Below are 20684 nucleotides of genomic sequence, written 5' to 3' on the forward strand. Positions count from 1 at the left end.
CATGTGGCACTGGAGATGTGAAGTAGTAAGTTTGTAATGAGTGGTTAGGAGGTTGGAAAGTGCCTAAAAGAAGAAAATCGTATACGGGGAACAGCTGAACTCGAGGTGTATGTTGCGGTTGGTAGGTTCTGTGAAGTTCAGAGTGCTTGGTTTGTAATCACTAATGTTAATTATTCCTTTTTAGAGGAAATCGTATAATGGGTGAGGAGCAAAGCGTGTTGAGCTCTGGACTCGGTGGTGGGAAGATGGTTTGAGCGTGCAGCTCTGTCACGGCTCGGTCCCTTCCAGCAAACACCGTGCCCCTTTGACTTGTACCCCGCAAAAACAAGCCGCGAACAAAATGAAGGAGAAGCCTCTCGCACCCAGGGCCGACTTCTGAACGCCAGCCCCTCGCTGCCCAAGCAGCCCCCAAAGCCCTCCCCTACCTCTGGGCTCAGTAGCCGGCAGGGAGGAAGAAGAGGAGGAGGAGGAGGAGAAGGAGAGGCTCAGCCCCAGCCTCCTCAGCCGCGGCTGCCGGGGGCGGGGGTAGCGAGGCGCGGCCGGGGGCCGGGCCGGGCGGAGGGGGGGCGGCTTGCGGCGCATTTTTGGCGGCGCGGAGCGGGGCCGCTTTGTCTGCGGGGAAACTTTGGCGGTCGGCCGGGGGCCGAGGAGCTGCCCCGGCACCTGCCGAGGGCTGCCGGGGCTCGTCTCCGCCCGCGGCGGGGCCATGGGCGCCTGGGCGCCGCTCTGCCTCCTCAGCGCGGCGCTGGCTGCTGCCGCCTCAGGTGAGTCCCGTCCCGGGAGCTGCCCTTTGGGGAGGAGGGTCGGTGCCCTGAGGAGAAGCCCCCCCAAGGCCGTCCCCGTGGGTTTCGGGGAGCCTTCCCTCCCTCCCTCCCCGGCCGGGGGTCCGTCTCCCGCCCCCCGCCATTTTGGCTGCCCCCCGGCTCGGGCCCGCTGTGCCCGCTCCCAAAATGGTCGCGGGGGGGGGACCGCAGGCGGCTGAGGGGCGGTGGGTGCCCAGCGTGGGGCTAGGCTGTGGGTTTCACCTCGGGCATGGCGCCTGAGGTGAGGGAGGGTGAGGAGGGGGCTTGGGACAGCTGAAAATTCACTAAGAGGGTGGGGGTTCCAAAGCCAGGGTCCTTTTTATTTTAAGAAAAGATGGGTTTCCAGTGCCTGCGTGCGAAAGGGACTGAGCAGAGCCCTCGTGCCCCTGTCCCATCCCGCTTGTCACCGCTGTTGGTGGCAGTGGGGAGGGCAGAGATCATTGCCCATAGGGTTTCTGCTTGTGCTATATGCTAAAGCAGTGACAATGGGGGCTTTGGGAAATGCCCAGGAGGCAGCATCATCACCTTGCGCTGATTTAAGAGATTTCTGAGGTAAACTTAATGTTGTGTGGATGTTGCTAAGTGTGGCTAAGGCATTGACCGCTGACTGCTTCTGTCACTTGAATTAAAAAAAAAATGTTCTGGAGAGACTTATAAAAGTGCAAAGCTATGTGTGATCTTACTACAGCTGTTGGTGCAGGGGTTAAGGTTATCGATAGCTTGATTTTGGCAATGCACCGGGGCTGCACTTGTGCTCTTAGGTTGTTTTCTGGCTTTCTTTTTGACCATGCGGCTGTGGGGTGTTGGTTCCCGAAGTGACAGACTCCCCACGTACTGCTCCCAGTGTAACGTGTCACGTTTGCTTTAGTTGTCTTAACGAACAGCAGGAGTTAGTAGCTGTGTCTGTGTGTGAACGGGGGAGCTGGCAGATGTGAACGTGGGATATAGATTTGGTGAGCAGAGAGATTCCTTTCAAAAAGAAAAAAAAATAATAATCTGAAAACCACCCTATCAACCACCTGTATCGGTATGCCCAGCACGAGTAACTAGACAAAAAGTCAGGGGGGCTCTTCCATAGCTCGCTCAGTGTATGAAAGGCACCGTGCTCTTTTGAGGGAGCCCTTTCAGGTGAGCTTTGCAAACAGTCCTCTGTCTCTCCGGTGACCTGGAGCTGTGTGGAAAGCCAGGGTGCTGCAGAGCGCTGTTTGCTTTGTAGCTGCACGTGGGGTGAGCCTGTGTGCACAGGGTGCAGCGGAAGAAGTAGGCTGTAGCGTCGAGAGGGAGACTCGAAGGCCTCTCTCATCCCCGCCGATGCCTGCCGGGGCTGTCGGGGCGATGAGTTCCTTGGCACACGACCGCTCTCTTGCGAGGTATTTACAGTGCCTGGCACAAAGGGCCCCAGATGTAATTACAGCCTTTTGAAGCAGAGGTAGGAAATGGTAGTGATTTTTTTTGTGTCCCCCTCACACCTCTTTCTTAAGGGCTTCAAGTCTTTAATGAAGGCTATGACACAACTCCTCTTTTATGATGTTAAGTCATTTTTTCCATACTTTTAAGGAACTATAGTCATTAAGTAAAAAAGGGAGGGCAGTGAGCCCTTTTCAGGATTAAAATGGTCAAGCTGTATCAGCTTTAAATAATTGGTGTTAAATGTTAATTTTTCATGTGCCTTCCAACCATATGTGACCTTGTAGCGTTTTGCACTGAATTTTGAGGTGCAGGAGGATGATGAACCTTGAAATTATTCTCTCCTCTCAAACAAAGAGTATGGGGGGGGTGAGGAAAGGGATGTGAGGGGCAGGAGAATAACTGGTATTTGATGAAAATAAATGCAGTACCGTGAAGTCTAGATACAGTAAGTAATGTCTTTTTTATTTTCCTTTAACTTGGGTTGCTATGGAAGTCATGTAAATTAATGAACAGGTAATTGCTGACAGACTGAGTCTTAGTGGCACTCGAGTACCTTGGCACCACCATGGAAATGCGGAGTGGATGTGAGTGAAACCTGGCGTTTCAGCATGTCATCCTCTCCTGTGCTCAGTCTGCGCGTGTGATCTTCCTAGTGCCAGTATGAGTAGAAAGGTACCTGCAGAGTTTGAAAGAAGCACAACTGGGCTCTTAGGGCTCATCTTTTCGGCAAGGGAAAATGATTCCTGATGGTGCCTCTGCAGCCTCTTGTAGCTGAGCTGAGGACCAGCTCGAGGGAGGAGCTCTCAATCTCAAGCAGTGTGGCTCCAAGGTCTTCTGTACAAATTTGTTTAATCTGCTTTTTATGGGAAAAAAAACACTCTTTGACAAGGAAATTCTTAGTTCTCTCGGTGGTCCCTCGAGGCAGCTTTTCTCCCGTTCTTTGCTTTTAATCTTTGGGTTTCTTGGGTTGCTTTTGATTTCACATTCTTGTCACAGTAGACAGATACGTGCTGTAGTTTGAGAAGGGCTGTTTCCCAGAAAATCAATGGAAGATGTGTCACTGAGCTTATTCGTGGCTTTATTTTCTAACCTCTTGTTTGACTTATTGAAGCAGAATATATAAAGTGTGCTCAAATGGGTGCGCATCTCTCTGTCACTTGCTTGGAGAAGCTTTCCCTCTCCCAGCAGCATCAGGTGGGAAGCCTGAAGGGCGGGAGTCCCGTGAGCCTGTCAGCAGGGGAGAGGCGACGCGTTGCCCATGGAGTGAGTTAGGGGCAGGAATTCATGGCTGCTCTTCTCACAGTGATCGCATTTTTATGTGTATATTCATGTGCTTATTTGTTTCTCCTGTAAATGGTAAAAGGATTTATAGGAGCACAGAGAAGAGCCTGCTCTTTAGCATGCAATTTAAGCGCTGTGTAACCTTGCATTTTTAAGGGTTGTATTTTGCCATTGAATAGCAGTGGCTTGCCTGTATTTCAGTGAGAGCTCAGGCCATGAATCAAAGTAGAAATAGAGATGTAAGCTTCATCTTATGTGTATATTGTGAGACCTTTTTCCTTGGAGGAGACAGCTGTGGCAGCGGAGGGAGAGAAGATATGCCCCTTGCATGAGAGGCACCAAACTCAGGAATCTGTCACCCATCTGAGGGGGGTATAAGGTGTTTGTGGGAATGGGTTGACCTGTTCCAAATAAGGCAGGTGACTGGTGATTGTATATGTATATATATTTTTGCTTCTAATCTTTTTATTTTTATTTTTTTTTTTTTGTCCCACAGGTGCCTGTGTCTACCAAGGCTTGGTTTTTGAGGTAGGTAAGCTTTAATGTGTTATGTCGGGGAAAGTGTTTGAGGAGGTGCTGTTGAACCTCACTGTGACTGCTGATTTTGTCACCTCTGCTGGGGATGGCTGATCTTGCAGCAGGTCGCAGAGCAGCCTTCAGCCTGCAGGAAAACAACAGCAAAATAAATATTGCACTCAGGGAGGTCAGCAACTCTCCCTGGGCCTGTGTGAACCCAACCATTCTCCATCTCAGTACAGCTCTGCCTGCTTCTAACTGGGGCTCCTTATTGGTCCAGCTTGTGAAGGATGTATGCGATTTTACAGCTTGGAAGATAAAAATCATAAGTGTGCAGTTCCGGGCAGGACAAAATAGTCTTTTGTAAAATGTCTCAGTGATGCTAAGTATGTTCTGTGTGTGTTTTTTTTTTTTTTTTTTTTTTTTCCCCTAAATTTATAAGGTATCAGTGGCAGCAATTTAACACTTTCTCTCAATTGATTATGGTAAGTACTGGGTACCTTGATGCTTCTTTCATGATCCAAAGTATTTTGTTCTAGTGTCTTCCTCTTTATGTGAACATATTCTACAAATAACATGATTAATAGCCAAAATCTGTGATTCTTGTTCAAACTGCTTTGTTCTGTAACACTTGGTAGCATAGCTTAGGTGCTTTGGGCTGAGAGGGAAAGGCTGAGCAGCTTGCTTTCCTGGAGTGCTCCTGTACCTGCCTCCGACCCCACAGCCAACTTGCTCAGCGATCTGTTGCTGTGGTCTGTCAAGCAGCATGCAGCAGCCAGGGAAAACCTGGGTGTTCATTTCTCTTCCAGCAATTGAGCCAAACGTGTGGCGTGTGAGAGAAGCATGGCCCCCGTGTAGCTTTTGGCCTTCTGACCTGGGCCCTCGCTCTTGGAAGTTTTTTTGCCCTAAGAGGGAAATGTAGCACAAATTGCAGGAGGTGAATGTTTTCAGTGGGTGGCTTGGGGAGAAGCTGTGTCAGGCTAAACGGGTTTGCTTCTCTCAGTAATGCACTGTGGAGCCTCAGTGTTTTTGAAGCAATTGGGAAGTTTGTCTAGGCTCCAACTTTAATGAGTTGTATGGCAGATCGCGCTCTTCTGAGCATTGCAGCTCAGTGAGCTGAAAGGTTGGTAAAAGGGGTTTTAATCTGTTGCCACTTCTCACTGATGTCAGTTGCAATTTTTTTTTTGCTTTCTGTGTTTTCTTGCTGTTGTTTCTCTACTTGGCCTGCAGCTGTGTCTGAAATGCTAGTGCAGGTCTTGGCGATATCTTGACAGAAATTTTGCATGCGGGGATATTTCACATTAGATGTCCCATTTAAAGAACTTGCTCCCAGTATCCTTGACTTCATCTTTATCTCTGTTTAATAAGTTTGTATTTTTTATTAGGAAACCATTTCTGTGATGGTACTAGTTTTCATTAGCTGTACAAGAGAATTGCTCTGCAGTAAAACTCAGCTCTGCACCTGCATTAGTATTTTTGCTCTGACATTTATAATAGAGTAAAACTGGAGCGACTCAAGCTTATCATTCTTAGAACAAGCTCCTATCCTCTAGAAAGAGCAGCACTGCCGGAGCAGCATGTGAGGGATTTGCCTCATGTGGCCCAGCTGTGTGTGGGTGACAGGAGTAGAGCCGAGTGACTTTGTCTGTACCCGAGGAGCTCCCTGTGCCTTCGCCTGTGCCCTGGAAAGCCAGAGGAAAGCAAGGGCAGGCCATGTCCCAGCCAGAGGGGAGCTGAGCTGGGCTCAGCACCGCTGTGGGCAGCGGCGTTGGAGCTGGCTTGAGCTCCCCGTGCCGGCCATCTCTGCAGTTGTCTGCATCAGGGGTTAAAGCAAGCCTTACAGAGCTGGGGGCTGACTTGTGAGAGCACAGGTGGGGCTGACAGCAGAGTTTGGCTGTGGGGTTCCTCGCTGGTGATGCCGCTGCGTGCCCGGAGGGGAGCAGAGGAGCAGGCTGGGGGATAACTTGGTGCTTTTAGCGTCTGTGTGACTGTGGGGAGCTGCATATAAAAACATGTTCAGTGGAGAAATCCCAGTGGCAGGGCAAACCTGCCGAGGGATCTTATCTCGACAGAATCTGTTGCAGAGGAGGAATGTGCCTTCTGGGTACCTTTGCTTACAAACCATTTTCTCCCGGGGGAGACAGCTTTTCTGAATGACAAGAAGGCATCGGGCCAAACTCCACAACCTCTCCTGATGGCTGTCGCCTGCAGTGGCGGCGTTGCAATGTGTCCATGGCTCTAAAAGAGCTGTTAGTCCCCTCCCTGCAAATATGTCTGCAAAAATTTTCTGACATCCAAAATGATGGTTAGAAACACTGTTTTTCCTTTCAGTCTCATGTTATTCAGGGCTTTCCTTGGCGTCTTGGGTGCAAGTAGTTGTAGGTGAGCTGTTCCTAGGGTATTGCAGGAACGCTAGTTGCTGCCAGTCTTGCTTTATGGCACTTGGCTGCCTTGCTTCTGCTGCAAACCCGAACTCTTAAGTCACTTGAAAAATCCTCTGGGCATAAATCAGACTCAAGAACAGTGAATGCAAGTGCTGCAGAGCTGCGTGAATCGTTAACGCTGAGGAGAGCGTTCTGCATCTTGCTCGGCTGACTTAGCTGATTGTATATCAAGGGTTAACTTCTGTTTGTGCATTTCCTCTGAGGAAAAACATCTCTGTTTGTTTCCAGCTGTGCCGAGGAGGCTTGTGTTATTCCCTCTTCCTTCACCTTTGAAGGAGTTGTCAGGTCCACGCAGCCGGCACTGCTGCTGCTTTTATTTAGCAAAGAAAATGCACGTTACTTGCTTTTCTTAGCTGGAGGGTAGTGTAGGTGGGGTGAGGAGACGTTCACGCCCCAGTGAAGGTGAATGTTTGGGGGAGGTATTGGTAAAGTTCTGCGTCTGCATCTTTCTTCCAGCTGGCTTCTACCAAGAGTAGTTCTCAGCCCTGGGAGGATGAGAGAAGAATGGGGCTGTGAATTAAGGTGGGAGTTGGATTAAATGGAAAGTGTGATTTGATAAATGACACTTTCTGACTTGTAGACTTTGCAAGAGGGAAGGACAAGTCCAGCTGAGCGATCTCCACTAAACTTTCTTTTGGTTGTGTTAAAACAGATGTGTGGTCTGTTCCAACACTTGTGGCAATGGATGCAGGAATGAATTTGGGGGATGACAGACTCATTTGGAAGTTTCTGGAGATGTAATGTTCTCTAACATTACAAAGCAGCAATGAAGCTAAGCAACTTTTCTTGAAATGGAATATGGTTTTAATCTCGGAGTTTGGATGAAAACTAGATGGAATACAAAGCCCTAACCTTACCCCCACACGTACTGTACTTGTGCTTCTACCAAAAATTTATCTTCCCTTTTTCCTTTTGGAACTGTCTGAAAAAGGAATCAAGTGCTTGCTTGACTTGAATATCTGGAGAGAAGAGACCTAGGCTTAGCTGTCAGTCAGAACAACAACAGGCCTGTCTGGAAAAGGGAAAATCATAATCATCTAGGTTGGAAGAGACCTCCAAGATCACCCAGCCCAACCTCTGACCTAACACTAACAAGTCCTCCACTAAACCATATCACCAAGCTAAAAAACCCATGTCGTAGCTCTTCTGATAATTCAGCTTTTCATCTTTCTAATTCTGCTCTGCAATCAGTCGTGGAGGAGGTCACAAAAATAAATGTCAGGTTGGCAAACGTCTGTTGTATAAATACAACTTCCAGCAGCTCAATGTATGCTTTGCCTGTAACTTTCTGAAAACGCTTGCAAGGAGCTGGACCGAGAGGCGAGGATGCTAGCAAAAGTTGAGGGAATCAAAAAACCAAAAGTGGAGGCATGGAGATGTGTTGTGCAAGAGGTCGCTTCTTGCTCAGCTCCAGAGATTATTTTTTTTTAAACCGGATTATGTTTGGGTTATTTATTTCATTTCAGTGGCTAGCGTAGTCAGAGTAGAGAAACAAAGTGCTGCTCTCAAGTTCTGAGGAGGGAAGGGGCTTGTTGCTGGGTGTTTTCTTACCTGCTAGTGGCTGAAGAAAGGAATGCTCATGAAGATGTTAATGCGAGAAGTTTGGAAGTTTGTGACAGTAAAACAATTGGAAGAAATTTGGCATGACTGATGGCGTGTAACACCTTCTTTGTTAATAAACAGTATTCTTGTATCGTTTAAAAAAAATACAGACTTACAAATCTCAAGGTTATATGAGTATATTGTTTCAACTGTAAAGAAAGTCTCATTGTATGCATCTTAAATTTAGTTCTTCTGTTGCAATCTGTGCTTTGAGTCAAAAATGAATGGGGAAATATGAAAAGTGATGTTTCTTCAAACTTGAAGTAAACTTTCCCACTCTGGATAGCTTCTATTTTAAATGAATTAAGTGACTATTAAAATTAATTCTTGGCAGGTACAGAGCACTTCTGGATAGGGAACATACACTAGGGTAACAACGAGGTAAAGAAGTAGCAACCTCTTGTTATCCTTCTTAAAAATGTCCTGAAAAAATGGGATCAGAATCAGTGATTCCAGTTGAAGGTTGTGCTTACTTTCAAGATAGTGAAAAAGTCTTTTATAAATAATGTGATTTAATTGCTACCACTTAGCCTGGGGGTTACATCCTCAGCTCCTCCAGGGAGCAAGCTACAAACTCCTGTTTACGACACACATATAACATTTTGTGTCTGTAAACTCCAGTTTACCGCGGCACGAATCTCCCTTCTGCGTAATGTTCCCGCAAACGCTGCCCAGAGCACACTACTGCCCGCTTTGCTGGGGGTTCCTCTTTGAGCAGCCTGCGCTCGGTTTGCTCTTCTGCAACGGAGGAGGAAGGTATTCAGGAGGTAATGAGCTACGTGTTGGAGACTTGCAAGGTTGAGCTAGCTCGTTCCTGCCGTTGCAGGGTGGCAATGTAGCTGTGAGAGCTGACTGACATCCTCTATATTTTATTTTTATTTATTGAACAGGCACAGTGAGATACTGTGATGCTCCCTGGCACCAAAGGAAAGGCCAGGGGAATTTGGGGGTGAATTTGGTGTAGCAGGGGCCTGATTCTGCAACGCCGTTGCGCGGCCCCACATCTTAGTGCAAACGCATAACACGGTGTCCTGTGTGTAGTGCTTAATACCCAATTTGTTCTCCCATTGTATGGCTGCAAAGGGGCGTGCAAGGTGATAGCAAATACGCCTCTTGATTTACATGACCTCTATGTCGTTAAGGCTTATTGATGAGACACTTCCCACATAGGAAATGACTTCCAGAGAGCTGAGATCAACTGAAGATCAAAAATAAAAGGCAAATATTTGCATGATTTTTCTTTTTTTTTTTTTTTGAATAAAACAGATGCTGGCTGTGTTCTCTGTGTTCCTTAAAATAATAGCATAAGGCAGGGGGATGGGGGCCGGCTCCTTTTTTATGGCACGAGGTAAAAGAAGCTTTTATGAAAGATGATTATTCTCCTGAGGATGTAGTGAAATGTTGTCTTTTAATCAGTAAAGAGTTATTACTTGGTGGATCAAGGCTCACATCTTAGTGTTATGTAATAACTCTTTTATATTGTAGTGGTGCTCATTCAGAAGGCATGTAAAAGTCATTTTTTTGGGAATAAGAATGCAAACACCAATTTTAAAAGGAAAGAAGACGAGCAGCATAGCTGAGCCCTGCTATCTTCCAGCATTATCATGTTTTGTGTTTTTTTTTTGTAGGCACTTGAAACTAAAGTCTGAATACTAAGCACCACATAGTAAAAGCCTCAGCACGGGCGTACTTCACTTTTCTCTCTCAATGTATTAGGTTGTACATCATGCATAAAGGCAAGCAGCATAGCTGGCCCTTCACTTCCTTTTCCAGTTGCTTTTTCTTTTTTGTCTCCGTGAAGAAATCAGGTGGAGCCTTAACCTTCTCCCATCATTATCCCTTCAATCAAAAACACCTCTGGTGGGGAGGTGCTGGGTTTGGAGAGTGGGGTCCTTAAAGAGCTGCCCTCTTCCATATTTTCCGCTTCAGTGCCCTTCCTGCACGGCGGCTGTTCGTCCACAAACGCTGCCTTAAGTAGATGATTAACATTTAATGTCACAGTTACAGGAGCTATACGCCGAAGCCTTGGCAGGGTTGCTTGTGGATTCATTCACTAGGACAACAATTCAACAATTACCCAGCATTTATGCATTTTACAAATCATTGTGTCTTCCAGCTCTCTGTACGCGCTGCAAGAGCCTTGGTTAGGAAGTAATTCCTTGTAATTTGTCATTTACTTTTCCTTCCTAAGTTCCCTGCGTGAAAAAATCTGTTTTTCTTTGCCAGGTCACTAATTCAGGCTGTGTTTCCTCATTCCTTCCCTCTCCTCAACCCTGTCAAAACCTCGATCAGGGTTCCTGTGCTTTTCTTCTTTACAGGATGGGGATTGTGACGTCCAGTTAATTGGTAAAAGAAATGGTAGAGATCAGTTTCTGCCAGTGGAACAAGGCTGTAATGCATTAAAAGGGGAAGCCTCTAGGCAGTGCAGAGCAGTGCAGCTACAGAAAGGTGACAGCTTGCTTCACTCGGGGACCTGTCTCAAAGGCAGCGTGTAACTGAGGGGCTGAGGACCTTGTCGTGTTGGGGTGTGTGCCAAACTTGGGCCCTCTGCTGAAAACTTTGGGGCTGCAAGTGCCAGCTTTGGGGTTGGAAGCGGCGTCCCACAGCTGATGAAACCATTGGGAGGGGGGGAAAAAAGCTAGTTTTGCAGAGGGCTGTATGATAAAAATGGAAATGGCAAGCGGTGGTCCTTAAACCCGTACATTTACTCCGCTGTGGCGGTGCCGTGGCAAACATGAAGCCATTGCTGTTCCGTGTGGCGTATGGCGGAGGTGGGGGAGCACGGCGCTTCTGCTCGGTCGGGTCAGCAGGGGTAGGCGTCGGTGTGCCCCGCCGTGACAGCTCTGGGTGGCACAGGCAGAAGACACCAGAGGCTGTTCAGGTCAGGAGCTGTAGCTTCTCCAGAAGGGATCCCACTGTATCATTCAGTGGGCAAACGTGCCACAATGTTACTTTAAACAATCAGCACTTGATATTCATCTTTCTCTCCTGAATGGTAAAGGACAACTCACTGATATACTGATTTCCCCTCTCTTCGGTAAAGGACAACTCACTGATATACTGATTTCCCCTCTCTTCGGCGCGGTGACTGAGCTGCAGAAAGCAGCCCAGCAGGGCGCAGTGCTGGAGGCAGTCGTCTTGTCAGTTTTATGGACTACTGAGAAGTCTGTAATCGTGCTCCTGGGACGTAGCGCTGATGTTCATCAGGTGACTTGTGGAGGTCTTTGAGCTTAACAAGAAAGTCAATATAGTTTTGATTATTCCCAGGGAAGATTTTGTGGAGGCAGAGTTGACACTAGGAGTGTGTGCGTGTATTGGCAGCTTTAGGAGAGACGAAATGAAGGTGTGAGGCTGGGGCAAAAAAATGGGAAGAGTTTGTGTTAGAAACACAAAAGTCCTGTATTGGAGAGAAATATCTGTATCCATACATGTGGGTAAGTCTCACTGAAGGCTCTCGTGATCTGGGAACTTGGGCTGTTTCCTTGTAATGTTGGTTTTCTGCTGGAGTGACTTGTCAGATCCAGAACCTGGAAAAAGTGCTGGAAACACCACCACAATTTTTCAAAGCTCTCAGTGCTTCTTCCCCAGCAGCTGTGGATTCAGTAGTGCTTTTAATTTCTATTTAATGCTAGTTATCAGAGGTTTATATCTCAGCCGCAAAAGTTTTCTATTGGATGACACAGAATATCATACCAAGGTCTTTTGGGCTAGGATTTTTTTAGGAGTTTGTAAAATAATTGGCATCAGGGAATTTGTGGGAGTTGTGTCTGCTCCTACATGCCACATGTCAAATTGCCCGTGGGACAGGCAGCTTTGCACTGTGCCGGTGCCAGGCTGCCCTTGCACATTTGCCAGCTCAGGTTCGAGACCCTGTTGTTCCAACTCAAAACATCTTTGGCAAAGAAGTTCCGAGGAACTGGTGAAGTCTGCTCCATGGTTGGAAATAAATTGTTAGTGTTTTAATCGGTCATAAGGCAGAATTGGACTGCTGTGTCTGGGCAGTGGTCCTACGTTGAATTTATCTTCCACATTGGTTTTCTCCATTTCCTCTTCCTCTTTTTTCCCATGAATAGCTCATGTCTCCATCAGAAATGCCAGTGTGAGATCCCTTCGTCATTACAGTCGATCCGTAGGCTTATTAAATAAATCGATTCCAAGCTGTCCGGGATAAAACATTCTCTGAGACGTTTCAGTTGTGCTCCGGCTGTTGCTGTTGTAACTGATGAGTTTCACAAGGAGTCCAAGATATTCCTTGGTGCTTTCAGGAGGCCATATAATAGATGGAGAACTCTTCCAGGTGGGGGCATTTCTTTTATACCACCTCTCAGATCTGTCACCTTGAAAATACCCTTAGAGAGCCACGTGATGCTACAATGCACTGAAGCTTATGGTGCTGGGATGTCTGTATTTCTACCATGCGTATTAAATAGCTTCTCATGCAAATATACGCAACAAATATATTGTTGAGCCATAGATTAGGGCGGCCCATTAGAATAAAATACTCAGTGCTTACCCTATTCTGTAATCGTTAGAGCTACTTCAGAATCATTCGGTAATTAATCCTCTCACCCTGTGAGCTTGGCATCAGAAGTATCTTGGCATTACCAGCTGGAATGCTGTGCCTAAAGGAGAGTCCTCGGCATTTTCAGAGATCCTTAACTGTTTCTGAGGATCTGTAAGAAAAAAAAAGCCCTCCCTCCTCTCCCAGATGAGAAATCACAAACACGACCTATTTCTTCCTGTATTAATGTGAAGAATTTTGAACCAGATGTTTCCTTGCTCAAGAGAAACCAGAAGTTCCATAAATTGCCTCCTGTGTGTTTTACAGAGGTGAATATTAAACTGCGTGCAAGCTCAGCATTAGAAAATTGTAATTTGTTTCACCCGTAGAAGTTCATATTGAACATAAATTTCCAGTGGCATCAGTGGGAGCTGGAGTTAAGGTATTGTAGCGAGATGACAAAGATAAGGATTTTTGCACCTTGCAGCTATCTGCATACCCATTTATCTTAGTTACCAAACTCGAAATCTTACGATTTCTAATGGGAATGTGGTGTCCCTGAAAAACACAACCTTTTTGTTTTCTGAACTCATCTGCTGTTCTGCATTAATGGACGTGGTCACAGTCATGGGGGAATGGTTGGTTTTGGGTGCTTAGCCAGCACCAGACCAAAGTTGCAACTTGCCTGATCCGGTGTAGGTTGTGTCTTTTGTGGTTCATGGGTATCAGAGGAAGTACAGGGTCACTTGTTTCATTAGGAACTTCAGTCCTGCCCTGATTTAGACAGAGCTGTCACCATTGACGCACTAATGGCCGGTTCTGAGCTGGTGGATGCAGTAAATCCTGGCATGCACTGAGTCTGGTAGAGCGGCTTTGGGTGAAAACATGAGCAAACTTGTTAGCAGTTTCTTTTCCGCATTGCTAGCAGTTTTATAGAGCAGAATCTGTAGTATTTTCTTGAGCATTTAAGGAGTTAATTTACAGTTAAATTCTCAGTATTACAGAGTAAACATCACTTGCTACATTTTTATTCCACCGTTGTTTTCAAGTTACTTAAAGACCCAGAATTTGAGAAATGCTCCATTTTGAAAACCTGGGTTGGACCTTAACTGAGATGCACTTGAAAACTGTGCTCGCTCCTTTCTACCTGAGCTCCTCAGTGAAGCTGATGGTGCCCCAGTCTCCTCCTGTGGGAAACTTTCTGAAACAAAAGTGAATGATGTGCTTCCATTGAGTGACCAAGGAGTAATTCTTAAGTCTCTTTTCCATACTTTGTTTACTACATAGATGCCCTAGAATGAAATAAGGAAGCTAATGAAAATCTGTTTAAAATGTAAGGAAATCCTTAGGACAAAACAAAGACGATTACGTTACTTTCAGAGACATCTGGAGACGTCCTATGAGATAATACGGAGCTAATTGAGTTACAATCAAATACAAATTGAGCAGAATTTGTCCCAGAATTAAAGCTTAAATTGCCTAGGCAGACGAAGTGAAATTTCTTTATGTGCTTAATACCAACAAAGCTTACTTACAGTCCAGAGAAATATCAAAATGCAGTGTTACAGAGCAAGAGGGACTTAAACCGTCAGGCCCGGGATGTGCTCCCTCTGCCCACAAGCACCTCGCGTGTGTCTCTAGTGCAGGGGACTTGTCTGTCGTCGCAAGTGGGCTGTGTTTGCATCGGGGAACCTCGGTGCTGTCAGACTGATGTAGTGGGGCGTCTTACATTGCAGACTTCTGAGAATGTAAACCTTATCAGGGACATCGTGGCTTTTCTGCTAGGGAATTGCAGGCAGAGCGTCGAAAGGAATAGTAAGTAAGGTGTTCTGGAAGCAAAATGGCACGGTTAAAGTCTGCTCTAGCAAAAGGAGCTGGGCTTTGGCTCAGCAGGGTTTTAAATAAGAAGGCGATTCTCCTTTCCCATGAGAGGGAAAAGGCAAGGGTGGTCCTGGAGAGCTGTAGACTTTTGTCTCTTCTCTGTTTGTGCAGTGTTTCATCAAAGGCATGTTCTGTACTTGAATGCTGTGTCCTGGCACTGGTCTGCACCTTATCTGGCTAAGCAGAATGCTTTCCTCATGTTCCTGCTTACGCTGGGCAAGTTGAAGGTGGCAGCACAATATGTAACACGACGTGGATGGAGGTTTCCTGTCAAGACCCCATGGTTGTAGCCACAATGAATGCAGCTATAAGCCCCGTTATCTGGCAGTAGTAGGTCTTGCAACTGCAGAGGTTTGGGCATGACTACAATGTATTGTTTTAAAACAAAAGTGTAATTTGACTTCCTAGCAGGTTATCCAGTGTTTGACTGTAATCCAGTAAGTGATCCCGTGTGCATGATGTGTGGCTGACCAGGTAAACTAAGGGTGTACCCATGGTGGCTCAGAATAGCTGCAACACATCGGTATGGTAGAAATAGAACTGAGTTTAACAGCATTTACCTCTGTAATGCTCCTTTTTTCTCGTCTGTCTGGTCCGTTGGTTTATCAGGTACGACTTAACGCAGCACTGATCTACCTTTTCTTTTTGAAGACATGGCTTAACAGACAGCTTGACAGCCCCGTGTCTGTCCTTTGGGATTGCAGCATAGGGTTTCTTTTTGTCCTGTCCAGTCCACTTTGTCATTACAGCAACAGCCTGACCCCCCAAGGCCGTGGGATCCTTTCCTGTGAGTTTCAGAAGGATTTGCTGGCTGTAGAAGAATCATGAGACCTCAGGCTTTCAGGCATTGGAGAGCAGTGTGCTGAACTTTCCATGGATACTTTTCTTTTTGAGGGCAAGATCTAAGCTGACAAGATCTAAGAGTATCACCTCGCCTTGCTTCAGGCAGGAAATATCAGAGATCAGAGACAAGCCTCTTGAAATCCCTAGGAAAAGGTGTCATCCATGGTATTTTGCATCCTAGGAGGGGGCTGTGCAGTTAAATTGCTTTTTCTGCTGGGATTAGCATCCCCGGCTTGTCCAGTTACCCCCCTGGCATGGCATTTCTGTTTAGTAATAGGTGGCTGTGGGTGCTCCGTGTGTTGCGGTGAATGTTCCTGGGGCTGGGCTGTCAGAAGCATTATTTATTGATTTGTAACACGGAGCCTTCTCCTCAGCCTTTTTTTTTTTTTTTTAATTATTATTTTGATGTTGATTTCCCTAAAGAAAATAGGAAGCATTTGTATCAGAAACAAACTAGGAAAGGTGCCTTCCACACAGAATATTTTTGCTGGATTTCCACGGCTTGGGTATCTGCAGGTAACAATTGGTGCTTTTGAGCTTGTGGCTCTGTTATGGATATGCAGGATGCAGGCAGCTCTGATTTAGAAACTGGACTCAACCTCTCTGCTACGAGAGGTGTTTCATCTTAGAACCGTGACACTGCTGTGCTAGGTGAGGTGTGGATTGCTAGAGCCTTTGCTTATAAGAAAGTCTAGCACAGTGGCCCACAGCAATTTAATATCTGATCATTTCCCTCCTTTTAGGCTTGTGTGTGAATATGCATTTTGTTCTGCAGGTACCAGCAAGGGGCTGGTCTGATCTTCGAGGTCATTTCCTTCACACAGTGACCTGTTTGCCCAGATGCCTTCTTTAGCCTCTAGAACTAGCTGAGAAATCCACACGTTCACGCCGAGGAGATGAGCGTTGCTCATATTGCAGCTTCGATAAGTAACCTCCTTGTTAAAATCAGCAGTGCTGTCTCTAAGAGCCACGCTGAGGTCTCTAAACATAATATTTTCAGTGCTTTCTGTATGATGCCAACAATTTTTTAACCTCACTGAAGTCATTTCATGCTTCTGTAATTCATTGGCTTTTTAGTGTATTTATAGAAGCTATTTTTTTCAAGCACTGCAGTAGAAATGATGAGAGCATCTGGCTAAATCCATCACATCTTGTACAACAACCTCTTAGCAGTTATTCTCAGTTAGATGAAATAGAAAAAATACTCTCGGTAATTGAGCCTTCCCCCCTTTAGATGACACACCAATATTTTAAAGGCTTTAGATATTTAATATAATTAGAGTGCCGTAAGTGTCACCGCTGTGCTTTTCTGTGATGGAGACAGCATCAGTCAGCTATGAGAGCTGTAAAAACAGAGCCACGTTTCAGCTTACACGTAGTTCCAGGCAGCTCTGCTTATAGCCTCTTGTTTTCCTGTACCACAGAGGAGGGTGTATCTGGCAGCTTTGATTTTGCTGAAGACAGTTTTTTCTTTCTGTTTGCAGTTGTTCAGTTTTGGGGGCCTTCTGTGCAAGTAAATCCACAAGTGGGCTGAGTTCAGCACGGCTGGGTGTTTCTTTGCTTGGTTCTTCCCTTCAGTGCTGTGGGCCATGGCTCCTTTTCCTCTTCAGGGCATTGTAGTGTGTGCGGGGGATGCTTTCCGATCCCCACTGTGAAATGGGGCTGTGTTTGTTAGGGGCTTACCCTGACCCTTGACTGCAAAATGATGTGGAAGTGACACAGCTGTGATTTGTTGGCATTCGTGTTTGGAAAGCTCTCTGAGCTCTCTGCAGCCGTGTTGACAACGACGTCTGAGTGGCGTGATAGAGCGGGGGGTTGTGTGAGGATTGCTGGTCGGAAAGCCAAGAAGTATCTGCCTGGCTTTGGCGCAGAGAGTTGATCTCTTTCTTAATCTTTCAGCCCCTGGAAAGTGGTGCCGGTGTGATGGAGGTGGTGACTGTACACTTGCCACTTTGCAGCGTTGCAGAGAATGCAGAGGTGTGGCCAGAATTGCCTTATGGAAATGCGATCAGTATTTCTATTTTGGGGAGCCCAAATTCCCATACTGTTCTGCTTTACAGGCCCGGGTCCTCTGCTACTGTAAATGGCTTCAGCTGCTTTGATGGCTGTGGAGCCGGGCGTTTCACCAGCTGAGCATTTGACCCTAATGCTGGCAGTCAGCCTTCGAGCCACCAAGTTTATTTAGCACTGGAAGTAAGGCTGCAAAATGGGAACTAATTTATCAGTTTAGTAAGCATGGGGTTGCCTTTTAACTTTACTTGTAAGAGATGTGGGCTTCTCTGTCCCATGTTCTTCCCTCATCTTGGCTCCACACGTGAAGTTTTGGCTCCTTGCTTTGAGCCAAGCACACACACCTCCAGACAAAGAAATGATTTAGCACTGGATATAAGTGCTCAACTGCAGATGTGCCTGCAAGATAACAGTACCAATCTTAGAGGCTACCGGATCCACTGGTCTTTGAGATCTGCCCCAGTGGGAGGGAGGAGAGAAGTTACTCAGTGACTCGCCCCTTCCCTCTCGGTGCTGTTTGCTGTCTCTGGGCATATGAAGATACCAGCTCTGAAGCTTAGCTGGTAGGTGCGGGACAACTCGTTATTTTGTTCAGCCACTCAGTGCTGTTCCTTCTGTGTGTCATGGAAAGACCCTCTTTTGTTTTGTTCTGTGTCCTGCTGGGGTTCTTGTGGCTGGGAATTTGCTGGGCTCTGTGCACGTTTCTGCAGTAGGTTCCGCGGGGCTGCCCTTACTCTAATCAACCATGATTGTCTTTGCCTTTCCAGGCACTTTGAGCGTTGGAAATCCATCCATGCTTTGCCTCCGGCTTCTGTGGGAACAGCTCCTGGCTCTGCTTTGTGTTCTTGTCTCCGTTTCCTGGCAAGGCAGCTGCTGTGACTGCTGAGAAGGCAAATGAGGTCTTCTGCTGTGTGTTTCTCTCCTTGGCGCAGCCAGTTTGGTCATTAGGAAGGTGACGACCCCCTTGTGTCTGAAGGAATTGTGAGATGCTGTTTTAGGAATCTGAAGAAAACTGCATTTCCCTCTCCCCACCCCTTTCTCTTAATCATCCTTTTATATAGACTTCCAGAGGATTTTCTGACCAGCTTTTGGCCTCAGTGTCCCAGCTGCTAGTTTATTGCCTACATTGTCCATATTCTGACCTTGAAATGAAAGCAGGGCAGCACAACTGTTGTGCTGGAATCTCTTGCTATCTTTAGCACACAGGAGAACGTAAAAATTGATCACAGGCAAGGTTTTGTTTATAGGGAGGTTCCTGGGACCCTTTCCATTTCCCTCTCTCTTTCTCACTGGCCTCTTAATAGGAGCGTGTAAGTGAATAAATAAGAGTTCCTGTGGACATCATTATGTTTTTGCACAATACCTTTAAATAACTGCACTTACACGAGCCTGTTTCCAATTTCGTCTGATTTAGGGCAGCAAAAAGCCTCTCCACTATTAGCTGTGGGCCTTAGACAGTGGAGGCCAGAGTTTAAGAGAAGCTGGGCTGACAAGAGAGCACTGTAGCAGTGCTTGCTCTGAATTCCTCTAGGAAGGGTACCTGCGGTGGGAGGAGTTCCTCTGCAGAGTCCCAGCTCTGTTTCTGCAGGATGGAAATGAACAGCCAGGGTGGCGAGTACGTGGATGACCGGATTGCTCGCTTGTGACCTTCCTGCTCAGGGAAAACTCTGAGAAAAATGTCCCAGAGGTTCGTTCGGCAGAGAACACAGCGATATTTTTAAGCCATGGGTGTGAGCTGTGCAAACGTGTGGAAGTGGACCAGGAGGATAAAGGACAAGTTCCCTCATGGGATGTGCTGCTGGGGGAGATTTTGGCGCGTAGGCAGAAAGACAGATAACTTAAAAAAAAAATAAAATGAAGTAACTTGTGAGATGCTAAAAATTGGTTAAATTGAGGGACTTCACCACGTCCCAGTTCATGATGGTTAGGTATATTTCAGGTCACGAAGAGGGGTGAAAGGAAGTAATTCACAGGGAAAAGTGCTGACAGAGATGAGCTGTCCAACAGGGGACAGCCAGCGAGGGTTTTTGGTGTGCCACATGTTGCTGGGTGATTTGTGGGCCGGGAGCTGATTGTTGAAAAGTTTCTGAAAGCTCTGCTATGATTTTGGTACTGTTAGGAAGTCCAGAGATTGCAAGAACAGGGTTTTGTTCACCTGCTTTTTAAATTAAGCAAATAGTTGATGTCTTTCCTGACAGGAATTTCTTTTACGCGTTTACCTGATTTGCTGAACCAAGGCTATTAGCTGAAGTAATTTATATGCTAGATTCCACTCAATTCAGAGCATATTTCCACAAAGACAGGTTGAAACCTTTAGGGGGGAGCCAGAGAAAAAGGGGGGAGAATTGCTTACGCTGTCCCCCTGCGTAGCTTTCTGTGTTGATCCAGATGCTGTCACCTGGCTGGGCTCTGCACCCCGTTTTGTACGGTCAGTGAGGATGCTCAGCTTCACTGCTGGTGGCAGCTAATGGCCGGTTGTTTCTGTGTCCTTGTAAACTGCTTCTTTGTGGTTGAGATGGTATTTGAGGGGGGAAATTAGCTAATAATTTATAAAATATGCGGAGCTCTGGCGCTACCGGCTGGTGCTGCCATCCCGCTGTCTGTCCCATCCATATTGCGGAGGAGCAGAGGGTGGGTTGCTCTCCTCTGGCTTCACTTCTCAATCTTCACTGCAGCCCCAAGCCAAATTTTGCTGCGTGTTCTTTTTGTTGTTGCTTTATTTTCAATCCAGCTCTTATTTTGTGCTTCTGAGGAGTGTTTTGACGGTAAAGCTGTTCTGCTGCGCCTCGCTGATGCAGCTGCCCTCTGTGCCGAAGGTGTGCCTGTCACTCAGGTCCCGAATCCCGTTCTGCAGATGTCCAAGAGGCTGAAAGGTTTCTTGTCCTCCGTGCTCCCACGTGGGTGGGTCGGCTCTACTGTGGACGAAAGCCAGCGCTCAGGGATATCCAGAGCAGCTGGCTTGTGTCAGGGCAAGTACCCCGACCCTTTGATGTGTTAAAAGCAGGTATGTGCGTCTGGTGCCAGGTTTCTGAGAGGGGTGTGTGTACCCTTTAAAAACACAGCTTGGAATCTGATCAAAAAGGTGGGTGATTGGATTTCTGTGCCTTTGGGTTTACTAGAGATTTGTTGTCGACCGGAGGTTTTGCTGAGCTTAGTTTGTGCATACGAAGTCTGAGATGTGCTTGTTGGTAAACGCAGTCTTGGAGTGTTGTTCCTACCATGGAGCAACATCAAAAAAAAACAAACAAACACAGAGTTTTTTAAATGAAAGAGGCTGTGCGTAAAGATTTTTTTGTTTGTTTTCAAAATGGTTTTAATTGGAAAGCTTTCGGTTCAGTATTTTGACCAGCTCTGGTAAATATGTCGGCAGCCTTTACTGGGGCTGTGCGTGAA

At 46.5% G+C, this 20684-nt stretch overlaps 1 protein-coding gene across 1 annotated transcript in view; it reads left to right on the forward strand.

Moving 5' to 3' along the window:
- The first annotated feature begins 536 nt into the window (after positions 1-536).
- FRAS1 (Fraser extracellular matrix complex subunit 1) overlaps positions 537-20684 on the forward strand; it is a 156140-nt gene continuing 135992 nt past the window's right edge. The window contains exons 1-2 of the mRNA XM_035323700.1: positions 537-764; positions 3991-4022. Coding sequence (XP_035179591.1) covers positions 707-764; positions 3991-4022 — 90 coding nt within the window. The 5' untranslated portion in view covers positions 537-706. The remainder of the gene's footprint in view (positions 765-3990; positions 4023-20684) is intronic.

This window comes from Oxyura jamaicensis, chromosome 4 (genome assembly GCF_011077185.1).
Source record: "Oxyura jamaicensis isolate SHBP4307 breed ruddy duck chromosome 4, BPBGC_Ojam_1.0, whole genome shotgun sequence".
In the NCBI taxonomy this organism is placed as follows: Eukaryota; Metazoa; Chordata; class Aves; order Anseriformes; family Anatidae; genus Oxyura; species Oxyura jamaicensis.